Genomic DNA, 19,247 nt, shown 5'->3' with positions numbered 1-19,247 from the left:
CAATGGGCCATCTACCAATATTAGGGTGCTCCCTTCTAACAGTGGCTGGTGCCAGATGCTTCAGAGGGAGTGAACAAAACAGGGCACAAGCTTCTGGAAGTCAGAGGTTTAGGGACACCGAGCATGGGGTTGTGCCCTGACCATCTTCGCTACTAGCCATTGCTGGACCTACCCACCATGAACTTTTGAACCCAGTTATACACCACATCTCCTGGTAACGAGTCCCACGTTAGACTCTGCGTTGCGTGAAAAAGTTCTTCCTTCTGTTTGTGTTTAAACTTGCTGCCTATTGATTTCACTGGGTGACCCCTGGTTCTCGTGTTATACAAAGAGGTAAAAACTCCTCCCTTTTCACTTTCTCCACACCAGGCATGATATTCTAGACTTCTATCAACCCCCATCCCTCCCTTAGTTCTCTTCCAAACTGAATAGTCCTGGTATCTTTGCTCTCTCCTCATATGGAAGCTGTTCCAGACCGCTAATTATTTTTGTTGCCCTTCTCTGTACCTTTTCCCTGTCAGCAGGGAAGCTGTAGTGACTGATACCCATTTTACTTCACTGCTGTCAATTCTCCACTGCTCCCCAGAGTAACCCAATGTAGACAATAACTTCATAGTTGGCCTCAGTCTGGCATTAAGTCCAGAATATCTGGTCTAGGAATTCTCTAGATACAGAAATGCAATTTTTCACAAATATTCTCTGGTGTCTGTGGGACTGGTGAACCTTGATTGCTTTCAATGCGTTCATCTGAGCTGACGAAAGCATGTTCCATTAGACAAGCAGGACCTTTAGACCTGTCCTACGAATGGCCTCTTCCCTTTTCAGCAGGTGAACCGCTGGCCATGATCTTGCTTCTCCAGCCCAGTGTTCTGCCTTTGCTCGCTTTGAGCACTGCACAGTTTACCTCAGACATTCGATGGCATGTCTGCCCGACTGAGGGTGTCGGGCCTAGGAAACAGAGCTAACTTAACACCCATCCTACTTGATTTGTATTGATGTTAAATAGCCTTGTATTGATCTTAAATAACCAGAAAGCAAACCGGCCGTTGCCATTTGTAAAGGAAAACTGGAGGCTGAATATCGTGAAGGGCTGCCGAACAGCGTTCCCAGGGGAGTCTGGAGGAACGGTAACGAGACAGGAAAGCTTGTTCTGGAACTCTAGAAATGACTCTGCTGTCCGATGCAGTCTGTGGCAGGGTAAATGGGCCACTGGCAAAGAGCATTGTTTTTGCTGCAGTTACCTGGCTGGCCATTGGGAGAGTGCATATTAAAGTGCTCCTGCTGTTGAGACGCTTCCAGGGCCCCCTCGAAAGGGTTAAGACAAAAGGCACTTTTCTGTGCAGAGTAATCTTTATTAAAAAAAAAAGGGGGGAGGGGAGGCACGTGCATACAAACCCCTTTGCAGGCTTCATGTAAAAAGCAGCCTCCCCTTGGCTTTGAGCTTTACTTGTAAGTGTCGGCAAACTGGCTTGTCTTACCCATGCTGCTGGGAAGTAACTTTACATGCATGGTGGAGGTGAAATGGAAGGCTTCAGCCTTCCTCCTGGTAGAGTATAACTAGTGCCACAGCAGCGAAGAGGAAGCTGTCGAATGTCTGCGCCCCACTCAACGCTGCCGGATAGAGAACTCCTGGCGTGTCTGAACCTCAGGAAGGTCTAAACTCAGCCCTTCACCTGCATGCGCTAGTGTGCCTGTGATAGCAGCTCTCCCTTTCCACCTCTGCCCCTGGGAGCTGGTTAGGGCACTGAGCCTGACAGCCCCTGGGTGCAGGGGCCATGGGAACACACACCCCCAATGCAGGAGGTGTGCACGGCAGGTCTGGGCCCTCCATCAAGAACGGCAGAAAGGGAACACACAGAGCATGACCCTCTGGCTGGAAGGGCAGAGTTACCTTTCACTTTCATTTCATGGAGGGGACCTTTCCAAGAGCATAAAAACAGGAAGAGACAACAGCCTGGTGCCTTCATGTATGGCCAGTGACTTGGGTGAGACGTGCAGGACTAGACACTCGCCTGCGCTAGTCACGCCAGCCGAATGACGTGGACATGGTAGTGAATCTACTGCTTCATTGAAGCCACATGGGTGTGTTTGGATCAGCTGTTCTGCCTGGAAAGCCGCTTCCAGACACGCCCATCTCCGTCTCTGACCCACGCGTCTCTGGAGTGGAGCAGGGCCCCAGCGTGTCCTACTGGATCAGCAGTCTGGGCATTGATGTCCTCTTGGCCCAGAACACCCTGCGACTGCCTGCGTAGCACTTAATTCTTCTCCATCGCCCTGCCAGCATGCCTCCACCAGCTCTGGCCTGGCCCGACCCCCACCTGCTGAGGAGAGGGAGGCTCCATTGTCCACCCAGCCGTGATCTCTCCGAGCCTGGCAAGGGGCTAGCTGGGATGCGGAGAACTAGGAAGGAATTTGTCGGTGTGGCTAGACAGCTTTCAGGTGGCAATCACTGCTGTCCAATGACTCGGGCTGGATTTCACCCTGTGACAGACCCCTCTCAGCATATGCACAATGTGCCCGGCCCTTTAACAGCATGGTCAGCCAGGTGAAGAGCTGCTAGCCCGCCGTTGCAGTCAGTCAGCAGGCGCCCCTCGAGGATCTGCAGCTGGCCTCAGCTACGTTGTGCGGGGTTGGAGGGACCCCATTTGAAGAGTGGCCACGCAATTGCCCTGCCCTTGAAACCACTTCAGGGATGACGCCTGGTGGGCCGATGGCTGGGTCGGTGAAGTCATTAACAACGGTCGTCGCTGCCCACTCATTACACCAAGCAGATTCCCTGCCCTGTCCTGTGGGGGCATCCGTGACCATAACGACACACAGGAGAGGCTGAGTCCATTCCAGTCCCCTGAGCCGTCACTCCCTTGGCCTGTGGTAACTTGAACTGAGAAGCGCACTGCAGAGCAGGCAAACCATAATAAAGTGACCCTGCTCCAGGAGCTACCTGGCCTATAGTGACCTGCTTTCCCGACTGCTGTCGGGGCTGAATGACACCGTCCCCTAGAGGGACCCTGGGCAGCTTTACATGTGACTAGTGGCCTCGGCTCTATTTGTAGCCCTTTCCGGTTGTACCGGATATAGCGGCTCCCTCAGTGCAGCACCATGGTCAGAAATGAGATTCACAGGAAGGAGGCATAAGAACAAGTGGCTGGAACCTGTCCACTGACAACAGGGCAGGAGACAAGGAGCCAGGACGGCTGGGCTCCATTCCTGGCTCTGCTGCACGGATCTCCTAGCTCAGGAACCCGCTCCACGCCTCACTGGTAAACGCTCCGAGATCTCCAGAGGTGCTAGGGGCACATCGTCCTCGCGTCCCAGGGCTGTCGACGTGAGCACTGGAAGACACGCTGAGATCCCGCTCTGGGCCTTAGCAACCATGTGAAGAGAGCCTCTAAGCTAGCCTAGCTGTCAACTGTGTGAAGAGCAAGTCCTCTCCCGGTGTGCTGCAGGGGCTAGGCACGCAGTAGTGTGCTGTGCTCGGATGCACCGTGGGGCAGACCAGTTCGGCTGTGTCTCTGGCTGCAGTAACTGGTTTGGTTCCTGTCTCTAGCTCACGACTGTTGTAGTGTTAAGATATCCTAGCTGGAGCCACTGGCGGCATACCTGACTGCTGGGTAACGTAGCCCTCACTGGGCTTCCCCCGATTCCTAGCTGTGACATTCCCCAGGGTGCAACCTGGACTGTTGTGTCCCCGGAGTGCCTTTTACACTGCTGGGCTGTCTGACCAGCCACTCCTGGCCTGCCCTCGGCCTTCAGCCTGCAAAATCCCACCCAGCTGAGTACACACATGCTCTCCAGCCCTCCATGAGGGGATTACCTGCAGGGCAGCACCTGCGTAGCCCCAGCCTTGATGCCCAGAAATGTAGTGTTCTCTTCGGCACCCTCCTGGACAGGATGAGCTCGGAGATGGTCCATCGTTCCCACGCTGGGAGTGATCCTGCACCAGCCTTTATCCCCAGGGGAGGTTCTCAAACACACTGGTTTAGCTAAAACACGTTTATTAACGAGAGAGTTCAAGTGGTAAGGCATAAGTCAGAAGTGGTTACTAAAGAAATAAAAGGAGAAAACCGTAAGCTAATTCCAAAACTTTTTACCAAGACTAATAGGTTTAAAAGCAGAAAAGATTTCTCACCAATAGCTTCTGGCAGTCTGGAGTGGCTGGAAAACCTCCTGGCCAGGATCACGCCCCCAGTTCAATGTTTGTCTTTCAAGTACTGTAGGCAAGAGTGCTGGAAGCTCCCTAGAAGTGGGGAGGGGGAAGAGGCGGGGTACTAGCATCTGAGCCATGGCCCCATACCTGCTCCGCCCCTCTCCTCAGGCCTTGCCCCCTGCTCCTCTCTGCTCCTTCCCCCTGTTGGAGAATACTTCCACACCCCAGTCACGCGCCCTTAAGGCAGGTAAAAAGTGATGGGGCTGTAGCCCTCTGGTCCCCCTGTTCTGGCACCATTGGGAAGAGGTTGTTAGGGACACTTCCTCTCTCTCTTCTCTCCTCCCCACACTTCATCCTTTCTACTGGAAAAACCCTGGCTGGGTCACGAGGGCAGGCAGCTCCCTTGTGTATGGGAGCGCCAAACTGTCCTTCAGATGAACTGTCCATGTCCTGCTCACAGCTCCCCTCTGCTGGCGAATGCCCCGTTCAGCAGGTAAGGGCTCTTGGCTGGCGTGCTAGGGTGTCTGTCTCTGAGCATTGCCCAGAACTACATTTTGCAGTGACCACTGTAGAGCCACATCTCCTCAATTGACATGCAGTGATGTTACACCCATTTCAATGGGATCATATGCAGCAGATTAGGAGTTTTCAAAAGATACCTCCCAAGGCAGCCTTGGTACAAATCGAACCATATAAAGGCAGTGAAGATTGGGTGGGTGTCACACGAGCGCAAAGAGAACCAGGTTCTCGAAGGCCAGCTGGCTTAACCCAGGGCTGTCCAGCTCCTTTAGAACTGACCAGTCACTTCTCCCACAGCTGCCTTCCTAACGCAGACAGTCTGTCTGGATGACACAACGGTGAAGTTTGAGATCTGGGATACAGCGGGACAAGAAAGGTACCACAGCTTGGCCCCGATGTATTACAGGGGTGCCCAGGCAGCCATTGTCGTCTACGACATCACCAACACGGTGAGTATTGAGCTGCTGGCCACAGACTGGCTTGCTGGAGGGGAGAAGGGGCAGTGTCTGGGTACCCTGCTCCTTGGGACGCTGCAGGGATGGTGTCAGCTCAGGACTGGGGGCCAGCAGTTTGGGGGGGGGGTTAACCCCACCTCTGACATGCCCCATGTGTCACTTCCCCTTGGCTCTGTACTGGGCTCTGTAGTGACCTAGCCACTGAGCCTTGGCCCACAGTGCTTGGAGGTAAACCATTCTCCTTGCTGTCTAGAATCCTAGAATATCTGGGTTGGAAGGGACCTCAGGAGGTGTCTAGTCCAACCCCCTGCTCAAAGCAGGACCAATTCCCAACTAAATCATCCCAGCCAGGGCTTTGTCAAGCCTGACCGTAAAACCTCTAAGGATGGAGATTCCACCACCTCCCTAGGGAACCCATTCCAGTGCTTCTCCACCCTCCTAAGGAAAATCTTTTTCACAATATCCAACCTAAACCTCCTCCACTGCAACTTGAGACCATTGCTGCTTGTTCTGTCATCTGCCACCACTGAAAACAGACTAGATCCATCCTCTTTGGAACCCCCTTTCAGGTAGTTGAAAGCAGCTATCAAATCCCCCCTCATTCTTCTCTTCTGCAGACTAAACAATCCCAGTTCCCTCAGCTGCTCCTCATATGTCATGTGCTCCAGCCCCCTAATTGTTTTTGTTGCCCTCCGCTGGACTCTCCAATTTTTCCACATCCTTCTTGTAGTGGGGGGCCCAAAACTGGACACAATACTCCAGATGAGGCCTCACCAATGCCAAATACCGGGGAATGATCATGTCCCTCGATCTGCTGGCAATGCCCCTACTTATACAGCCCAAAATGCCATTAGCCTTCTTGGCAACAAGGGCACACTGTTGACTGATATCCAGCTTCTCCTCTCCTGCCTCTGTTCTGGGCAGGAAGGGGGAGGGGCTGCCCTCCCTCACCCTGCCTCCTGCCTCCTTCTAGGACACGTTTGTACGGGCCAAGAACTGGGTGAAGGAGCTGCAGAGGCAGGCCAGCCCCAACATCGTAATTGCATTAGCAGGCAACAAGGCTGACCTTGCCAGCAAGAGAGCCGTGGATTTCCAGGTAACAGGAATCGGCGCAGACGCTGCCCTCGTTCAGAATTTTTCCTTCCTTGATCTCCAGTGTCAGGCTGGAGCCTATCCAAGGGGCTGCATTGTTCCAGGTGGCTGCAACATGGTAACCCCCCAGCCCTGCTGGAAGGGAAGTGGAGCCCACTTGTGTCCATCCACTCCTTTCAGAGCCCGTGTCTCCTCCGTGGGGCAGCCCCGTCTCTGGGGTGGGGATTGGAACAGGCTGACCCCCTAAAGCGTCTCCGCGGTGTGCTCTGCCCACACTCGCTTTGCTGCCACCCTTCGGCCAGCTGCCTCCTTCCCCAAGGCAGATGAGCAACGTCCCGCCAGCAGCCAGACGTCTGAGGAGCCTTTCAACGGCTTCCCTGCCAGCTCCCACCTCACTGAGGGAGCTTGGTTAATGCTGAGCTCGTGTCCGGAGGCTTTTCCATGTCGCTTGGGCAGCAGCTTCCTATCACGCCGCAGTTCTGTGCGTGGCACTGAGATGCAGGTTGGGTTGCTACTGTAACAGCCTGGCCCGTGTGCCTCCCGGCTAGCGGGTGTCGCACAGAACCCTTGCGAGCAGCGTCCCAGACAGGCCTGCCTAGTGCTCCTGCAGCGGGACAGCTGGCGGGAGATCTCGGTGGTGCTGTCAGATGTGTGGGTGGGGAGGTGGGATGCCAGCCCGAGCCGCACCGTCAAGTGCAGCCGCACGAGTCCTCCAGGGCACGAGGGGACTTGTCGGAAGAAGGCAAAGCAGCAGAACCTAGTGTGATGGGGCTGCAGAGGCACCCAGGCTGCTGGTCTATCCTTTGCCTGCCTTCCAGCCCACCCACCCCCCAGGGAAGGGGGGAGCCCCTTGTGTGAGCGTAAGGCCAGCCTTACTCTCCTGTGATTGCCTCCAGGAAGCCCAGACGTATGCGGACGACAACAGCTTGCTGTTCATGGAGACCTCGGCGAAGACGGCGATGAATGTGAATGAAATCTTTATGGCAATAGGTAAGTGGGGTAGCTGCAGTGCCATTAGCGATGTCTGTATGCACCATCGCAAACCAGCGTTGTGCTGTGTGCCACCTGCCTGCCCAGCAATCCCCTGACTCTACGCCCCAGGGCAGCGAGGGGGAGCAGGACCAAGTCACTGCCCGGGGAGCAGTCCAGTTGCCCGGCTGGACACAGCCACCCCTGCTGGTTAAAGGCCCCCCCACACACACACAGTAGGAGCAGCCAGAGAGAATATCGGAGCCTGCCCACTCCAGTTTAGTGCTGCCAGAGTCCTGGGCAGCCCATGTGCTGGGCACACCTGGAATTGGCACTTCCCTTTCCAGTTCCAAGTCCTGGCTGACGCGGCACGAAGGCCACCTCCCTGGGGAAACACGAGAGCTCCGTGTCGGAGCAGAGCTCAGGGAGCTGTCGTCAGGAGTCACCAGCTCCTCTGCACATGAGCTGCATTGACCCATTCCTCTCCCTCCAGCCAAGAAGCTGCCGAAAAACGAACCCCAAAACGCGGCCGGCGCTCAGGGCAGGAATCGGGGCGTGGACCTGCAAGAGACCAGCCAGCCCAGCAGAAGCCAGTGCTGCAGCAACTGAGCGGCCGTTCCCACCTGACCGAAGCCCTTCCAATGACCTGGCTGGAATCCACTCGACCCAATCGCACTTACGGTAGAGCAGCTGGCAATTGCGGCTGCCATGATTTCTCCATCTCCTTCTGATCCTAGGCTGGAGGGAGCTAGTCCACCTGCACCTTTCTGTACAAATACTAATTCCATTTTAAGTCTTAAGTCACTTTTTTAATATATGAACTGCTCTTCCCTCTTCCTGGCGGTGGATCCGTGGGCTGGGCTCTTCCCGCCTTTGCTAGGCGAGGGCTAGAGCCGAACGCCTCCCACAAGCTTCTCGTTCACTATTGGAAACAAGGGTCCTTCGTCCCTTAGCTGGGCTCTTGTTTCGGAGCGATCCACATGAACAAGCCACGGCTCATTCAGTGCCACATGCCTAGAACAACCACTAAACACAACCACAGCATTAGAATGCCATTCAGCTCCGGCGTCCGAGCTCTGGCTTGACCAAATCACAATGATGAGTATTTTGGGGTGAGGGTGAGGGGGGGCAGAGGGGAGCAAAACTGGTTTCTTCTGTATTTTGTATTGTACGTTTCTTCAACATGTAACAAATCAGTATCTTGTCAATATAGTACATACCAATTAGCCTTCTGTCGTCCTTCTCTTGGTGTTGGACTTTAGCATGCCAACTCTTTTCTAGCTCTTCAGTTCTGGTGTAATGCACTAATAATCCTCTTGCAATTTTTTGCAAAAAAAAATCTTGTATAAAAAAAAAAAAAACAAAAGAAAATTGTCCTTTTTGACAGTGATGTGATGCCACTAATGTTAATAACCTTGCTCTAGTGCAAACCGCTCTGGTTTACTGATGTACAGAGATGGGGGTGGGGGAGACTGGGAGGAATTTGTCTGTGGAAACCATCTGTATTAAACCTGTAATTCCACAAAATAAAACCTGGAGGGAGGTATTAAAATTGCTTCTGTTGCTGGAGTCTAACTCACGTTGGCTGCTGCCTAGTGCCTGATGCAATGTTATACAGATTGGTATTTAAAGAGGAACTGTCAACTTAGTCTTCATCACAAACTTATGTTGTGTGATTAAAAAAAATTTTTATAAATCCAATGTGACCAGAAACGTTTGAGTTTTATTAAAGCCATGTAAATGAAATGTGGGTTTGGGTGTTCCTCACACATCACGCTAGTACCTGAAAGTGAAACTGGCCAGTGTAGTTTCATTATGAATTTGTTCTTGTGCACAACACGAAAGATCTCAAAGCACTCGACCAAAGAGGTCAGTATTGTTACTGCCACTCTCCACGTGGGGAAATGGAGGCACAAGTGCCTTACCCAGATCCTCCAGCAGGCCAGTGGCCGATCAGGACTAGAACCCAGGTCTCCTGAATCCATCACACTTCTTCTCACTCCTCCTTGTCAATTACAGTGGCGGTGTCTGGATTCCCCATTGCGCTAGGTACAGCTGCCTAACGTGCGTGGAAATGCTGATGGTAAAGGGCAGGCATGGTGGAGAAAACTGAATGGATTCCCTTGAGAACACAGGGACTCTACAAGGCACAGAACCAGTGCCAGCTTGAACCAGGCCTAGAGGGTGGCAAAATGCACAGGAAAAACCAGCCTCCCATAAAATGAAAGTGGCCGTATCTGGCTACAGATGGCAGCCTGGAGGAAAAGGTCTAGATCCCAAAGCCCACCATGCCCATCACCTGTCTGAGGGCTTGAAGGATTTAGTAACTGTTCCTGCAACTGCAGCAACGTTGAGCACTAGCAATGCACCGAGGAAGCTGGAGAGCAATCCTGAATTTCAGAAATCCACGGACGAGACAGGTTGTCGTTGTCCATGTGGAAACTGACAGCGCTGTTACCTGAACTTCCTTTTTCCAAATCTGAACAGGGCAAAGGTAGAAGCGACAACCAGCCCAGCTGTCTTAATCAGTGACCACATCTCTGCCCCCATGTTCATACAGACAGAGGAAGTGCTCTACCTAGTAGCAGGTTGCATTAGCTAATGGGTGTTGTGAGGTGTCCCTCAGCATGGGGAGCGCTTTGCTGAAAGGGACCATCACATCTGCCGTCTGTACCTTAACTTCATGCTACAGTAACTGCTAGTTGGCAGGGCAGTGCTGCCGTCAGAGGCACCTCATTCCTGCCACTAGCAGGGTCCCTTATCCCAGGAAAGCGAACATCCGCCTCTTCCCTCGCTGATCCTGCGTGCACAAGGGGAGCATTTCAGGAAGGATGTGGGCAAACAGGAGAGTCCAGAGAAGAGCAACAAAAATGATTAAAGGTCTAGAAAACATGACCTATGAGGGAAGATTGAAAAAAGTGGGTTTGGTTAGTCTGGAGAAGACATGAGAACAGTTTTCAAGTACATAAAAGGTTGTTACAAGGAGGAGGGAGAAAAATTGTTGCTCTTAATCTCTGAGGACAGGACAAGAAGCCCTGGGCTTAAATTGCAGCAATAGGAAAAACTTCCTCACTGTCAGGGTGGTTAAGCACTGGACTAAATTGCCCAGGGAGGGTGTGGGATCTCGGTCATTGGGGATTTTTAAGAGCGGGTTGGACAAACCCGTCAGATAATACTCAGTCCTCCCGTGTGTGCAGGGGACTGGACTAGACAACCTCTCGAGGTCCCGGCCAGTCCTGTGATTAAAAGCGAAGTAAGACCTGCTGCTCCTTGCGCTGCGTATGGTAGAACCAAGCTGTGAGGAGGGAGGATTCCAGCCCTAGATCGTAAAGGTGTTGAACAGGCAGGTACCGTGTGCAGCTCAGCCCACTTGATGATTCGCTGCACGCTCCTTTCCACTGCCATGGGGAAGCCGCTCTCACTAGCCTCAGACCGCTGCCGTTAGCGGAGGGCAGCCACAGCACAGGGGCAGTGTTAAGGGTGTAGGCTCTGTACTGTATTTTCCTCACCCCATGGCTCCTGCTGGCTTGTTCCTTTGTTGGGCACACCTGGCCTCTCCCGTTTTCCAACTGGAATCGTGGTGGTAGCTGCTCTCGAGATCAATGGGAGATGCAGGAAGCAGCCAGCAGTCTCCCCCCCGCCCACCTCCAGCGTCTCGCTAGAAACCGTTCAAAGCGGTGATGGGGAGCTGTTTCTACCGCCACTGCAAGGTGAAGAGCTGACTTGCTCTAGGGCTGGGGGCATCTAACCTTCCCGGTGCTTTGGCCGAGGCCAGCGGGAATGTCTCCCTTTCACTTAACTAAAGGGATAAAACGCTGCCCTTTACTGCCTGTTCTGCTTAGCCAGCACCTCCTGAGTCTGGCGAATTGCAGATGCTCCGGTCTCCTTTCACTTACAGCCTCCTGCCCCGAGTTCCCCAGCTGTGGTCCGAGCTCAGCACCTTCGTAGCAATGAACTAGGTCAGCGAGTTACATGCTGCAGGGCAGGGTGGCTAAGGCCGTGCTCCAGGCGTTCTGCTGCAGCTCGAAGCACCCCCTGTCCCTGGATTGCCTGGGTCAGTCTCATGAGAAGCTTCTACCTGATCACAAAGGGTTTAGGAGCCAGCCTCTCCCCACCCTTGTCCTGATGGAGAGCCCGGAGCCAGGGCGTGACTTGCCCACCACCTGTGTAGGACGGATGCCATGGTATCAAGCTGCTTGTCCCTACAAGGAGCTGTGACTAACAGTAAAGGGGATGGGCCTGGGGCTAGAACCCCTAGAACTCCATTAGATACCCCCCCCTTTCTGGGGCCTTGAGATGAATGTCCTGTAACCTCCCCATCTTTTCTGGCAGCTGGGCGTGGCGCTGGTACCTGCACAGGATGATACAAAGGCCCTGGCAGTGTTAGAAGGGGCCCTGCTCTGGGAGGGAGCCCTGCTTGCCCCTTCCCCCCCCTGCGGGAGGGACCCCCAGGCCTGTTCCCTTGGAGCGGGGTGGGCCGAGACCCCCTCTATCCTGCAGGTTCTGCTGAGTTCAGGGAGCTGCTCGAGGGTGGGCTTGGAAGCTCCACGGCTGCAGGGCCAGGGTTGCATGCGATGTAGACGGACCCGGCGCTGCTTCTCCTGCTGCTCTGTCCCCATGGGGCCTAATCCTTGTACATCAGCAGCCAAGACGGACCCACACCAACCAGCAGGGGCTGACTTCTAGGGAGAGAAATTTATTTGGTACAAAAACTATTTGGAATCACTTTTGCTCTGACCATAGTGACAAAAACTGATGCTAGTTTTGAAGCCGCTAGTTTTAGGCTCCAAAAATCTGTTCCTGGCTGCTCTGCTGGGGCCGCTGCCAGCAGCTCAGGCGGTTACCCCCGGGCTCTGCCGTCGGCCCCGGCCTCTGAGCCCGGCTCAGCCGGTGCTGCCGAGCCGCCCGCAGGGCCGAGCTGGATGGGCACGTCCCTCGCGGGGAGGGCTGGGGGGGCCAGGCACGGGGCTTCGATGCACAGCTGCCCCTCCCTGGAGATGGAGCAGGTCAGGCGGTCGGTGTCCACGGCCTCGGGCACGTCCCACTCCCTCCTGAACACCTCGTACTTGTAGGAGAAGGAGCCTTTGCCGTCCTCGCTCTGCGTCTCCTTCCTGCCCGTCAGCAGCACCTTCCTGCCCACCAGCGTCACCGCCAGCTGCTCGGGCGCAAAGCCCCGGACGTCCTGCCGCACGGCGAAGGGCTCGGCCGGCCCCTGGGCCAGGGCCACGCTGGAGCTCTGGCCTGGCTCCCCGCCGGGGCTGCCGCTCCCTCCGCCAGCCAGGAGCCGCCCCATGCTGCTGGCAAAGTCCCTGGCCTGCTCCAGCTCCTGCAGCAGCTCAGCAAAGAGGGCCCCCGGGGCCGGCCACAGAGTGCGCACGGGGCCCAGCCGGGCAGCCGGGGGGTCGTGGGGGGGCCGCAAGAGGTGCAGGTGCCACAACATCGCTGCTGCTTGGGCTGCTGCTGGCTTGGGGCTGAGTCCTCTCCGGCGGGGCTGGGGGCCGGTCTGGTCGGTGCCGGGGGCCGGCAGCTTTTATCCCCTCCCGTGGGGGCCTGGCCCCTTCCAGAGCCCTCTGGCTGAATGGGACAGCCCATTCCCATTACTCAGTGCCCAGAACAGGCAGCTCCCAGCCGCATGCCTGGCTCACGGCTCTGTCCTCCTGCCAGCTTATAATTAGCAACCTCGTCTCAGCCTCTAAATAAAAACTCCTGGCAGCTCTACGACCCCCCTGCCAACGGCCTGTGACCGTCCTTCCTTTGCCAGGCGGAGCGGAGCCCCGGCACGGGCCCAGCCCTGCCCCAGGCCTCCAGGGCTGGTCTCTCCCCTCGGGTGCCAGCTCCGCCCCGCCCCGCCAGGCTGCGCACACCGGGCAGCGGGAATGACTGCCCTTAGCTGAATGCCCAGGGTGCACCTGCCCGGCTCAGAAGACCCTGCCCCACAGAACTTAGGCACGTCCCCAATTCAATGCAGCCAGCAGAGAGGCAGTGGGGTGGAGTGGGTCGGCCCACGGGCTGGGACTTGGGGGACCCGGCATCTATTCCCAGCTCTGCCGGTGACCTTGGGCATGTCACCTCCCCTGTTCTGTGCCTCAGTTTCTCCTCCCTACACCTTGACTAGCTTGTAAATGCTTGCGGCCGGGAATTCCTCACTGTGTGAACCAGGCCCAGCTCACGGGTCCCAGGTGTCCCAGCTCAGGTTGCTACTGCCATACAAGTGATAACTCATCACGCGATGGACTAACGAGGGGACTCAAGCCCCACCCAAGGGCGGTTGTTGATTTCCCAGCCAGGGCACTGAAGGGCCCGTCCCACGGCCTGGCCTGGCAGAGCCGTAGTGCTGGGGGTCCGTTTACGGGGGGCTAGAGGTGACAGACCTGGTCCGTGTGCCCCTCAGCCTGCCTCGCTGGGGAGTGCGCTGAACAGCTGGCTGGCCTCTGGAATCGCCAGGCGCTAAAGAACTGCTCCCTTGCCCCCGAGCGAGACCCTCAGTGCCTGGGAGCAGGGGAAGCGCGCAGGGGCTGAAAGACGCCCCTGGCCTTGTGCTGCTCAGCCGTGAGCCCCTCTCAGCCCCAGGGGTTTCCTGCCCGCTGCTCCCCAGGCCGGATGGGACCCTTGTGATCACACCGGAGCCCCCGCTCCAGGCTAATCCCCACAGCAGGTAAAAGCCGGCGCCAAGGTGTCCCCTGCCCCCGGCTGTGGGGGGGGGAGAAGCACTTGCTGTAACCCGAGCAGTGGCTGCGTGTCCCGCTGCTCTATTTGGAGTGGGGGAAGCCAGGCCAGGGATGCAGTCACTGTTATTTTGCCCCATGAGTAATCCCAAGCCATCAGCCTCGTAAAAATAGGCCCTGGTGCCTGGCGGGGGCGTCAGGGACAGAGGGCTCTGGAAGGGGCCAGGCCCCCACGGGAGGGGATAAAAGCTGCCGGCCCCCGGCACCCACCAGACCGGCCCCCAGCCCTGCCGGAGAGGACTCAGCCCCGAGCCAGCAGCAGCCCAAGCAGCAGCGATGTTGTGGCACCTGCACCTCTTGCGGCCCCCCCACGACCCCCCGGCTGCCCGGCTGGGCCCCGTGCGCACTCTGTGGCCGGCCCCGGGGGCCCTCTTTGCTGAGCTGCTGCAGGAGCTGGAGCAGGCCAGGGACTTTGCCAGCAGCATGGGGCGGCTCCTGGCTGGCGGAGGGAGCGGCAGCCCCGGCGGGGAGCCAGGCCAGAGCTCCAGCGTGGCCCTGGCCCAGGGGCCGGCCGAGCCCTTCGCCGTGCGGCAGGACGTCCGGGGCTTTGCGCCCGAGCAGCTGGCGGTGACGCTGGTGGGCAGGAAGGTGCTGCTGACGGGCAGGAAGGAGACGCAGAGCGAGGACGGCAAAGGCTCCTTCTCCTACAAGTACGAGGTGTTCAGGAGGGAGTGGGACGTGCCCGAGGCCGTGGACACCGACCGCCTGACCTGCTCCATCTCCAGGGAGGGGCAGCTGTGCATCGAAGCCCCGTGCCTGGCCCCCCCAGCCCTCCCCGCGAGGGACGTGCCCATCCAGCTCGGCCCTGCGGGCGGCTCGGCAGCACCGGCTGAGCCGGGCTCAGAGGCCGGGGCCGACGGCAGAGCCCGGGGGTAACCGCCTGAGCTGCTGGCAGCGGCCCCGGGGGAGCTGGGCGGAGAAGGGGGAGCAGAATCCAGGGGCCAGGGCTGAGACTTGACTTTTTTTTCGCTTTGGCGGCGCTCCGGACCTGCCCCCCGGCCCCATGCGTCCCGCTATTTTGTTCATGTAATGTGGTCACCCTAGCTGGGCCCTGGGTACCTGGCTGGCTGCAAGCCAGATTCACGGCGTGTAATGTATTTTATATGAAATAAACGTTCCTGATTTTCCCCTGGGCTGCTGCTGCCTTTGCCAAGACCGGCCGGTGCCAGCACTCGCTGCGGGCGCCTCCTCGGGCCACGTCTACGTTATCATGGCGCAGGCTGGCCCCGCGCAGCTGGCCCCTTCTGGGGAAGTGGGTTCCCCCCTGGGACACGCCCACAGGGGGGGGGAACATCGGGGGCGAGGGGGGGCATGCCAGGCAGGTTCCTGGGCGCCACTGGAGGCTGGGGGTGAGGCACAGGCTGAGCCGGCAGAGCTCAGCTGGCACAAAGCCCAGAGGGGCAGGGCCATGCAAACCCAGAGCCTAGTGCTGGGTGAAAGGGGCTGGCGTGCAGGGCTTGCCTGGGGTACATAAATCAGACCCCCCCCCCGAGGGAAGTGGGAGGGGCATTATTTAAAAGATTATTTCCAGGAACCTGGGAGGGAAACTGAGGAAGGGTGCTTGCTGGGCCATCCCAAGCCACCAGGGGGACAGGGGAGGTGGGGACCCCGGTGCAGAGACCTGCCACATCCACAGAGCACCGGGGAGGATGAGCGCGGCTCCTCCATGCAGCCGCCTCTCACCTGCACGGAGCCCTGGGGCTTTACCGCTGGTGCCAGCCCCTTCGGTCCCTGCTTCCTACCGGCCCAGGGAGCCAGTCCAGCACCAAGCCCAGTCATTCCCGTAGTGCCTGCATGGCCAGAGAACGGGCTCCCCTCGGCTCTGCTCAGCGCACCAGCATGTGCCAAGCCGGGATCCATCCAGCTGCCCCACGGCTCTGGGTGAGTGGCAGTGACCGAGGACGGCGCTAGGCCCCCATCAGCTCCAGCCACATGCAGGCAGTAACTCCGGGGAGCGCCTGGCCCTGCCCATGGACCCAGAGTCTCACGCAGGGGCGGGAAGTTTGCAGTACGGCCAGTCTCGGCTCCAGGGCCCTGCTGTGCCAAGCAGCCTGTGTGCACGGGAGCCCGGGCAGGGGGCGGGCATGTGCCAGCCGGCGGCTGTTTGTCCCAGGGCCTGTGTGCTCCTCACCCGGAACCCCTCTCCATCAGTCCCTCATTAGGGCCCCATCCCCCAAACCCCCGTGCAGAGCAGCAGTCACTCAGCCAATGGGCTCGCTGCTGCCAGTTGGACCCGCAGGACTGGGCCTGACCGCTCTGCCAGGCTCACGCCAATGACATTAGCTATGACGGTGTATAAACCTCTAGCAGGAAGCGGGGCCCCGACGGCTCAGCCAGTGCATGGGGCGGCCACATGTGGGGGACGGGGCTCGGGCTCCAGCCTGCCCCGGTCAGTGGGAAATCGGAGCAAAAACCATTTCTACAAAGTCCACTGACAACGGGAACGTGGGGAAAACAGATTTATATCCAGCGGTGACACAAACTAGAGACACCCGGAGAGAATCGTCACCTGGCAACACAGCCAGGGGGAACAGGGAGATGGTGACACTTGCACATTCGTTACAGGTCCCAGAATCCTGCCGGGAGCCTCCGGCGGATTTAACCCGCCCCAGAGACAGGGCAGTTCCCCAGGCTCTGCTCCAGAAGAGGCGTGGGGGGCACAGTACCCCGCGAGTGCGCAGGGCTGGAGCAGGCAGGGCTGGCAGCCCAGCCATAGCTGTGGGCTCTGGGGCGAGGGGCGCTGGCACCTCTGGTGGGTCAGGACCCCCTCGTTCCCCCGCTCCCTCCCGCAGGTCCCCTGCCTAGCCCCTCCTGCAGGACCCCCTCATTTCCCTGCTCCCTCCCGCAGGTCCCCTGCCCAGCCCCTCCTGCAGGACCCCCTCATTTCCCCGCTCCCTCCCGCAGGACCCCCTCGTTCCCTCGCTCCCTCCCGCAGGTCCCCTGCCCAGCCCCTCGCTGCTGCGCGGCTCCTTCACCTCCCCGGCTTCCTCCACGTGCTGCATGCGGATGGGAAGGGCTCTCCTAGGGTGACCAGATGTCCCGATTTTATAGGGACAGTCCCGATTTTTGGGTCTTTTCCTTATATAGGCTCCTCTTACCCTCCACCCCCTGTCCCGATTTTTCACATTTGCTGTCTGGTCACCCTAGGCTCTCCCCTCCACGGGCGCCGGGGCCAGACGCGGAGCCTGGATGCAGAGCTGTCCATCCCGGGACAGGGAACAGGTTACGGCCTGGAGATCCACGTCCTCTGGCAGCACAGCCTGTGTGTGCAGCTCCCTGTATTCCCGTCTGCGGCCCCCCTCTTCTCACGTGCTTTGCTTTTCACGCTTCCCAGCCACCATCACGCTCCTCCCCTCCAGCCTCACCGTCAGCTCCTCCGGGGAGAAGCCGGCCACGTCCACAGAGAGCTGGAACCTCTCCTCCGTGGCCCCGGGGAGCCCAGCTCCGCCTTGGCATCGCCAGCCTCCCCCAGCTGCCTCTGGCCCGCAGGCTCCCAGCGGAGGGGCGGCTGGGCCTGGCAGACAGCGCGGCGTATCCTGGCCATCTCCTCCAGGTGCCTGCGCACGGTCGCCCGCCACCTGCTCGAAGCAGCTCTGGGGGACCGGCCCCAGGAGGGGGCTCCCCGGCTCGCTGCTGCAGACCCACGTGGGGCCGTAGCCCCGCGACGGCCACCGTCTGAGCGGGAGCAGCCGCACCAGGTACCGGGAGCAGCTCGGCATGGTACTGCTGCCCAGACTCCGGCTGCCTTCGCCTGCCTGGCGCGCTGGGGGCGCTCGCTCTGCCAGCAGCCGCAGGGCCGCCTTATATAGCCACCCGGCCTTCCAGGCCCTTCCTCCTCCGCCCGTGGAAGGGCTGAGCCGGCCTCCTCTGGCCCTGTGAGTTACCTAATGGGGCGGCAGAGCCCATCCAGGAGCAGGGCCTAGCATCTCTCCCTGCCCCAAAGTCTCTGGGAATTTCTAGAGCCCCCCTGAAGTGGGCCCCTGTTGTCTGTATCAGAGGCTGGCGGGAGGGGCCTGGCTACAGACAACAGGGGCCCACTTCAGGGGGGCTCTAGAAATTCCCAGAGACTTTGGGGCAGGGAGTGCGCGATAGCTCCTGGGGCATGTGGGGGTGGGAAAGGGTGAAGTCCCTTATTTGCGTCGGGCCCACGTGTGGGCCGTCTGTGTGTGTGTGTGTGTGTGACTGCATGCCTCGGTGCATGTGTCCGATCTGTGACCAACTCACCCAACAACAACAGCTGCCCCGGGGGAGCAGCGTCCGGCCCTGGGCCTGGCCCCTCCCTGCAGACACAAAGGCCTGGGATCACCCAGCAGTGCCAGGCCCCGCTCCTGGCGGCCAGAAGCTGCGCTCTTGTGGGGTACTGTGCCCCACACGCCTCTTCCAGAGCAGAGCCTGGGGAACCGCCCTGTCTCTGGGGCAGGTTAGATCCGCCGGAGGCTCCAGGCAGGATTCTGGGACCTGTAACGAATGCGCAAATGTCACCAGTTCCCTGTTCCCCCTGGTGTGTTGCCAGGTGACAATTCTCTCCGGGTGTCTCTAGTTTGTGTCACCGCTGGAATAAACCTGTTTTCCCCACGTTCCCGTTGTCAGTGGACTTTGTAGAAATGGTTTTTACTCCGATTTCCAAACAGACTCCAAAGGGAGAGAGGTGATATTGCTCTGTGCTAGGGACCCACAATTGCAGGGGCTAGTTCAGAGGAAACTGGACAAGTGCCGGGATTGTGAGGTCCTGGGTAATAGGGGATTGGGAATGAAATAGAATTCAGGGCCCGGTACAGGTTCAGGCTGGGAAATATTTGCGCATGAGGTAAAAGTGTAACAAATCCAATTTGTAAAGAGGGGACTCAAAAGAGGGGTTAGGAAGATTTTCCTGATATCTAATCTATGACCAGAGGAGGTTGTGGAATCCCTGTCATTGTCTAATCTGTTCTTAAAACCCCTCTCCTCTCAGAGATGTTTATTTGGTCCTGCCTCGGTGTTGGCGGCTTGGCCAGATGACCCTTTCTAGCCTACCAGTTCTGAGTCTGTCTGGGGGATGGGGATGGACACAAGGCTAGAAAACTTCTCTGCAGGTAAATGGATTTTTAACATAACTGGGGGGGCTGGGCAGAGAGAGGTTTCGTACGGGGTGAGCTCCAGCACCCACCCCAACAATGATCCCTTGACAGATAGACAGACAGACCCTTTCCCAGGGCCTCGGGGCTGGCCCAAGCTGTCAGCTCTCGCCGGGTGTTTTCTGAAAGGTCCAGCGCCCGCGTGACCGGAGCCCCTTGGAATCTCAGCGGTTATTCTGCGTTCTCTTTCTAGCCCTTATGGTTAGCAAGAAAAGCTGGACCCTGC

The 19,247-nt window shown here is 58.1% G+C and overlaps 3 protein-coding genes and 1 pseudogene across 4 annotated transcripts in view; 2 read left to right on the top strand and 2 right to left on the bottom strand.

The window, feature by feature from the left end:
* The window catches only part of RAB5C (RAB5C, member RAS oncogene family), a 32,438-nt gene extending 23,555 nt beyond the window's left edge, over positions 1-8,883 (top strand). For both annotated transcript variants that reach the window (XM_054014591.1, XM_054014592.1), the window contains exons 3-6: positions 4,964-5,115; positions 6,095-6,217; positions 7,110-7,203; positions 7,676-8,883. In XM_054014591.1, the coding sequence (XP_053870566.1) occupies positions 4,964-5,115; positions 6,095-6,217; positions 7,110-7,203; positions 7,676-7,791 (485 nt within the window). In that variant the 3' untranslated portion in view covers positions 7,792-8,883. The remainder of the gene's footprint in view (positions 1-4,963; positions 5,116-6,094; positions 6,218-7,109; positions 7,204-7,675) is intronic.
* Positions 8,532-12,693, bottom strand: LOC128829260 (heat shock protein 30C-like). Its single transcript, XM_054014594.1, has one exon. The coding sequence runs from the start codon at positions 12,620-12,622 to the stop codon at positions 12,023-12,025; it is 600 nt and encodes a 199-aa protein (XP_053870569.1). The 5' UTR covers positions 12,623-12,693; the 3' UTR covers positions 8,532-12,022.
* Positions 12,694-14,110: 1,417 nt separating this feature from the next.
* Positions 14,111-14,899, top strand: LOC128829261 (heat shock protein 30C-like). The gene has a single exon (XM_054014595.1). It carries the CDS (start codon positions 14,184-14,186, stop codon positions 14,781-14,783), a length of 600 nt encoding a protein of 199 aa, XP_053870570.1. The 5' UTR covers positions 14,111-14,183; the 3' UTR covers positions 14,784-14,899.
* Positions 14,900-16,874: 1,975 nt separating this feature from the next.
* On the bottom strand, positions 16,875-18,446 carry LOC128829262 (heat shock protein 30C-like; annotated as a pseudogene).
* Between the last annotated feature and the right edge of the window lie 801 nt (positions 18,447-19,247).

The sequence above is a fragment of the Malaclemys terrapin genome, chromosome 25, assembly GCF_027887155.1.
Source record: "Malaclemys terrapin pileata isolate rMalTer1 chromosome 25, rMalTer1.hap1, whole genome shotgun sequence".
NCBI lineage: Eukaryota > Metazoa > Chordata > Testudines > Emydidae > Malaclemys > Malaclemys terrapin.
This window is presented reverse-complemented; position numbering and strand designations above follow the sequence as displayed.

What these genes read in the sequence shown, in the direction of transcription:
- LOC128829260 (XM_054014594.1), bottom strand. Translation starts at nt 12,622, where the DNA reads ATGTTGTGGCACCTGCACCTCTTGCGGCCCCCCCACGACCCCCCGGCT.
- LOC128829261 (XM_054014595.1), top strand. Translation starts at nt 14,184, where the DNA reads ATGTTGTGGCACCTGCACCTCTTGCGGCCCCCCCACGACCCCCCGGCT.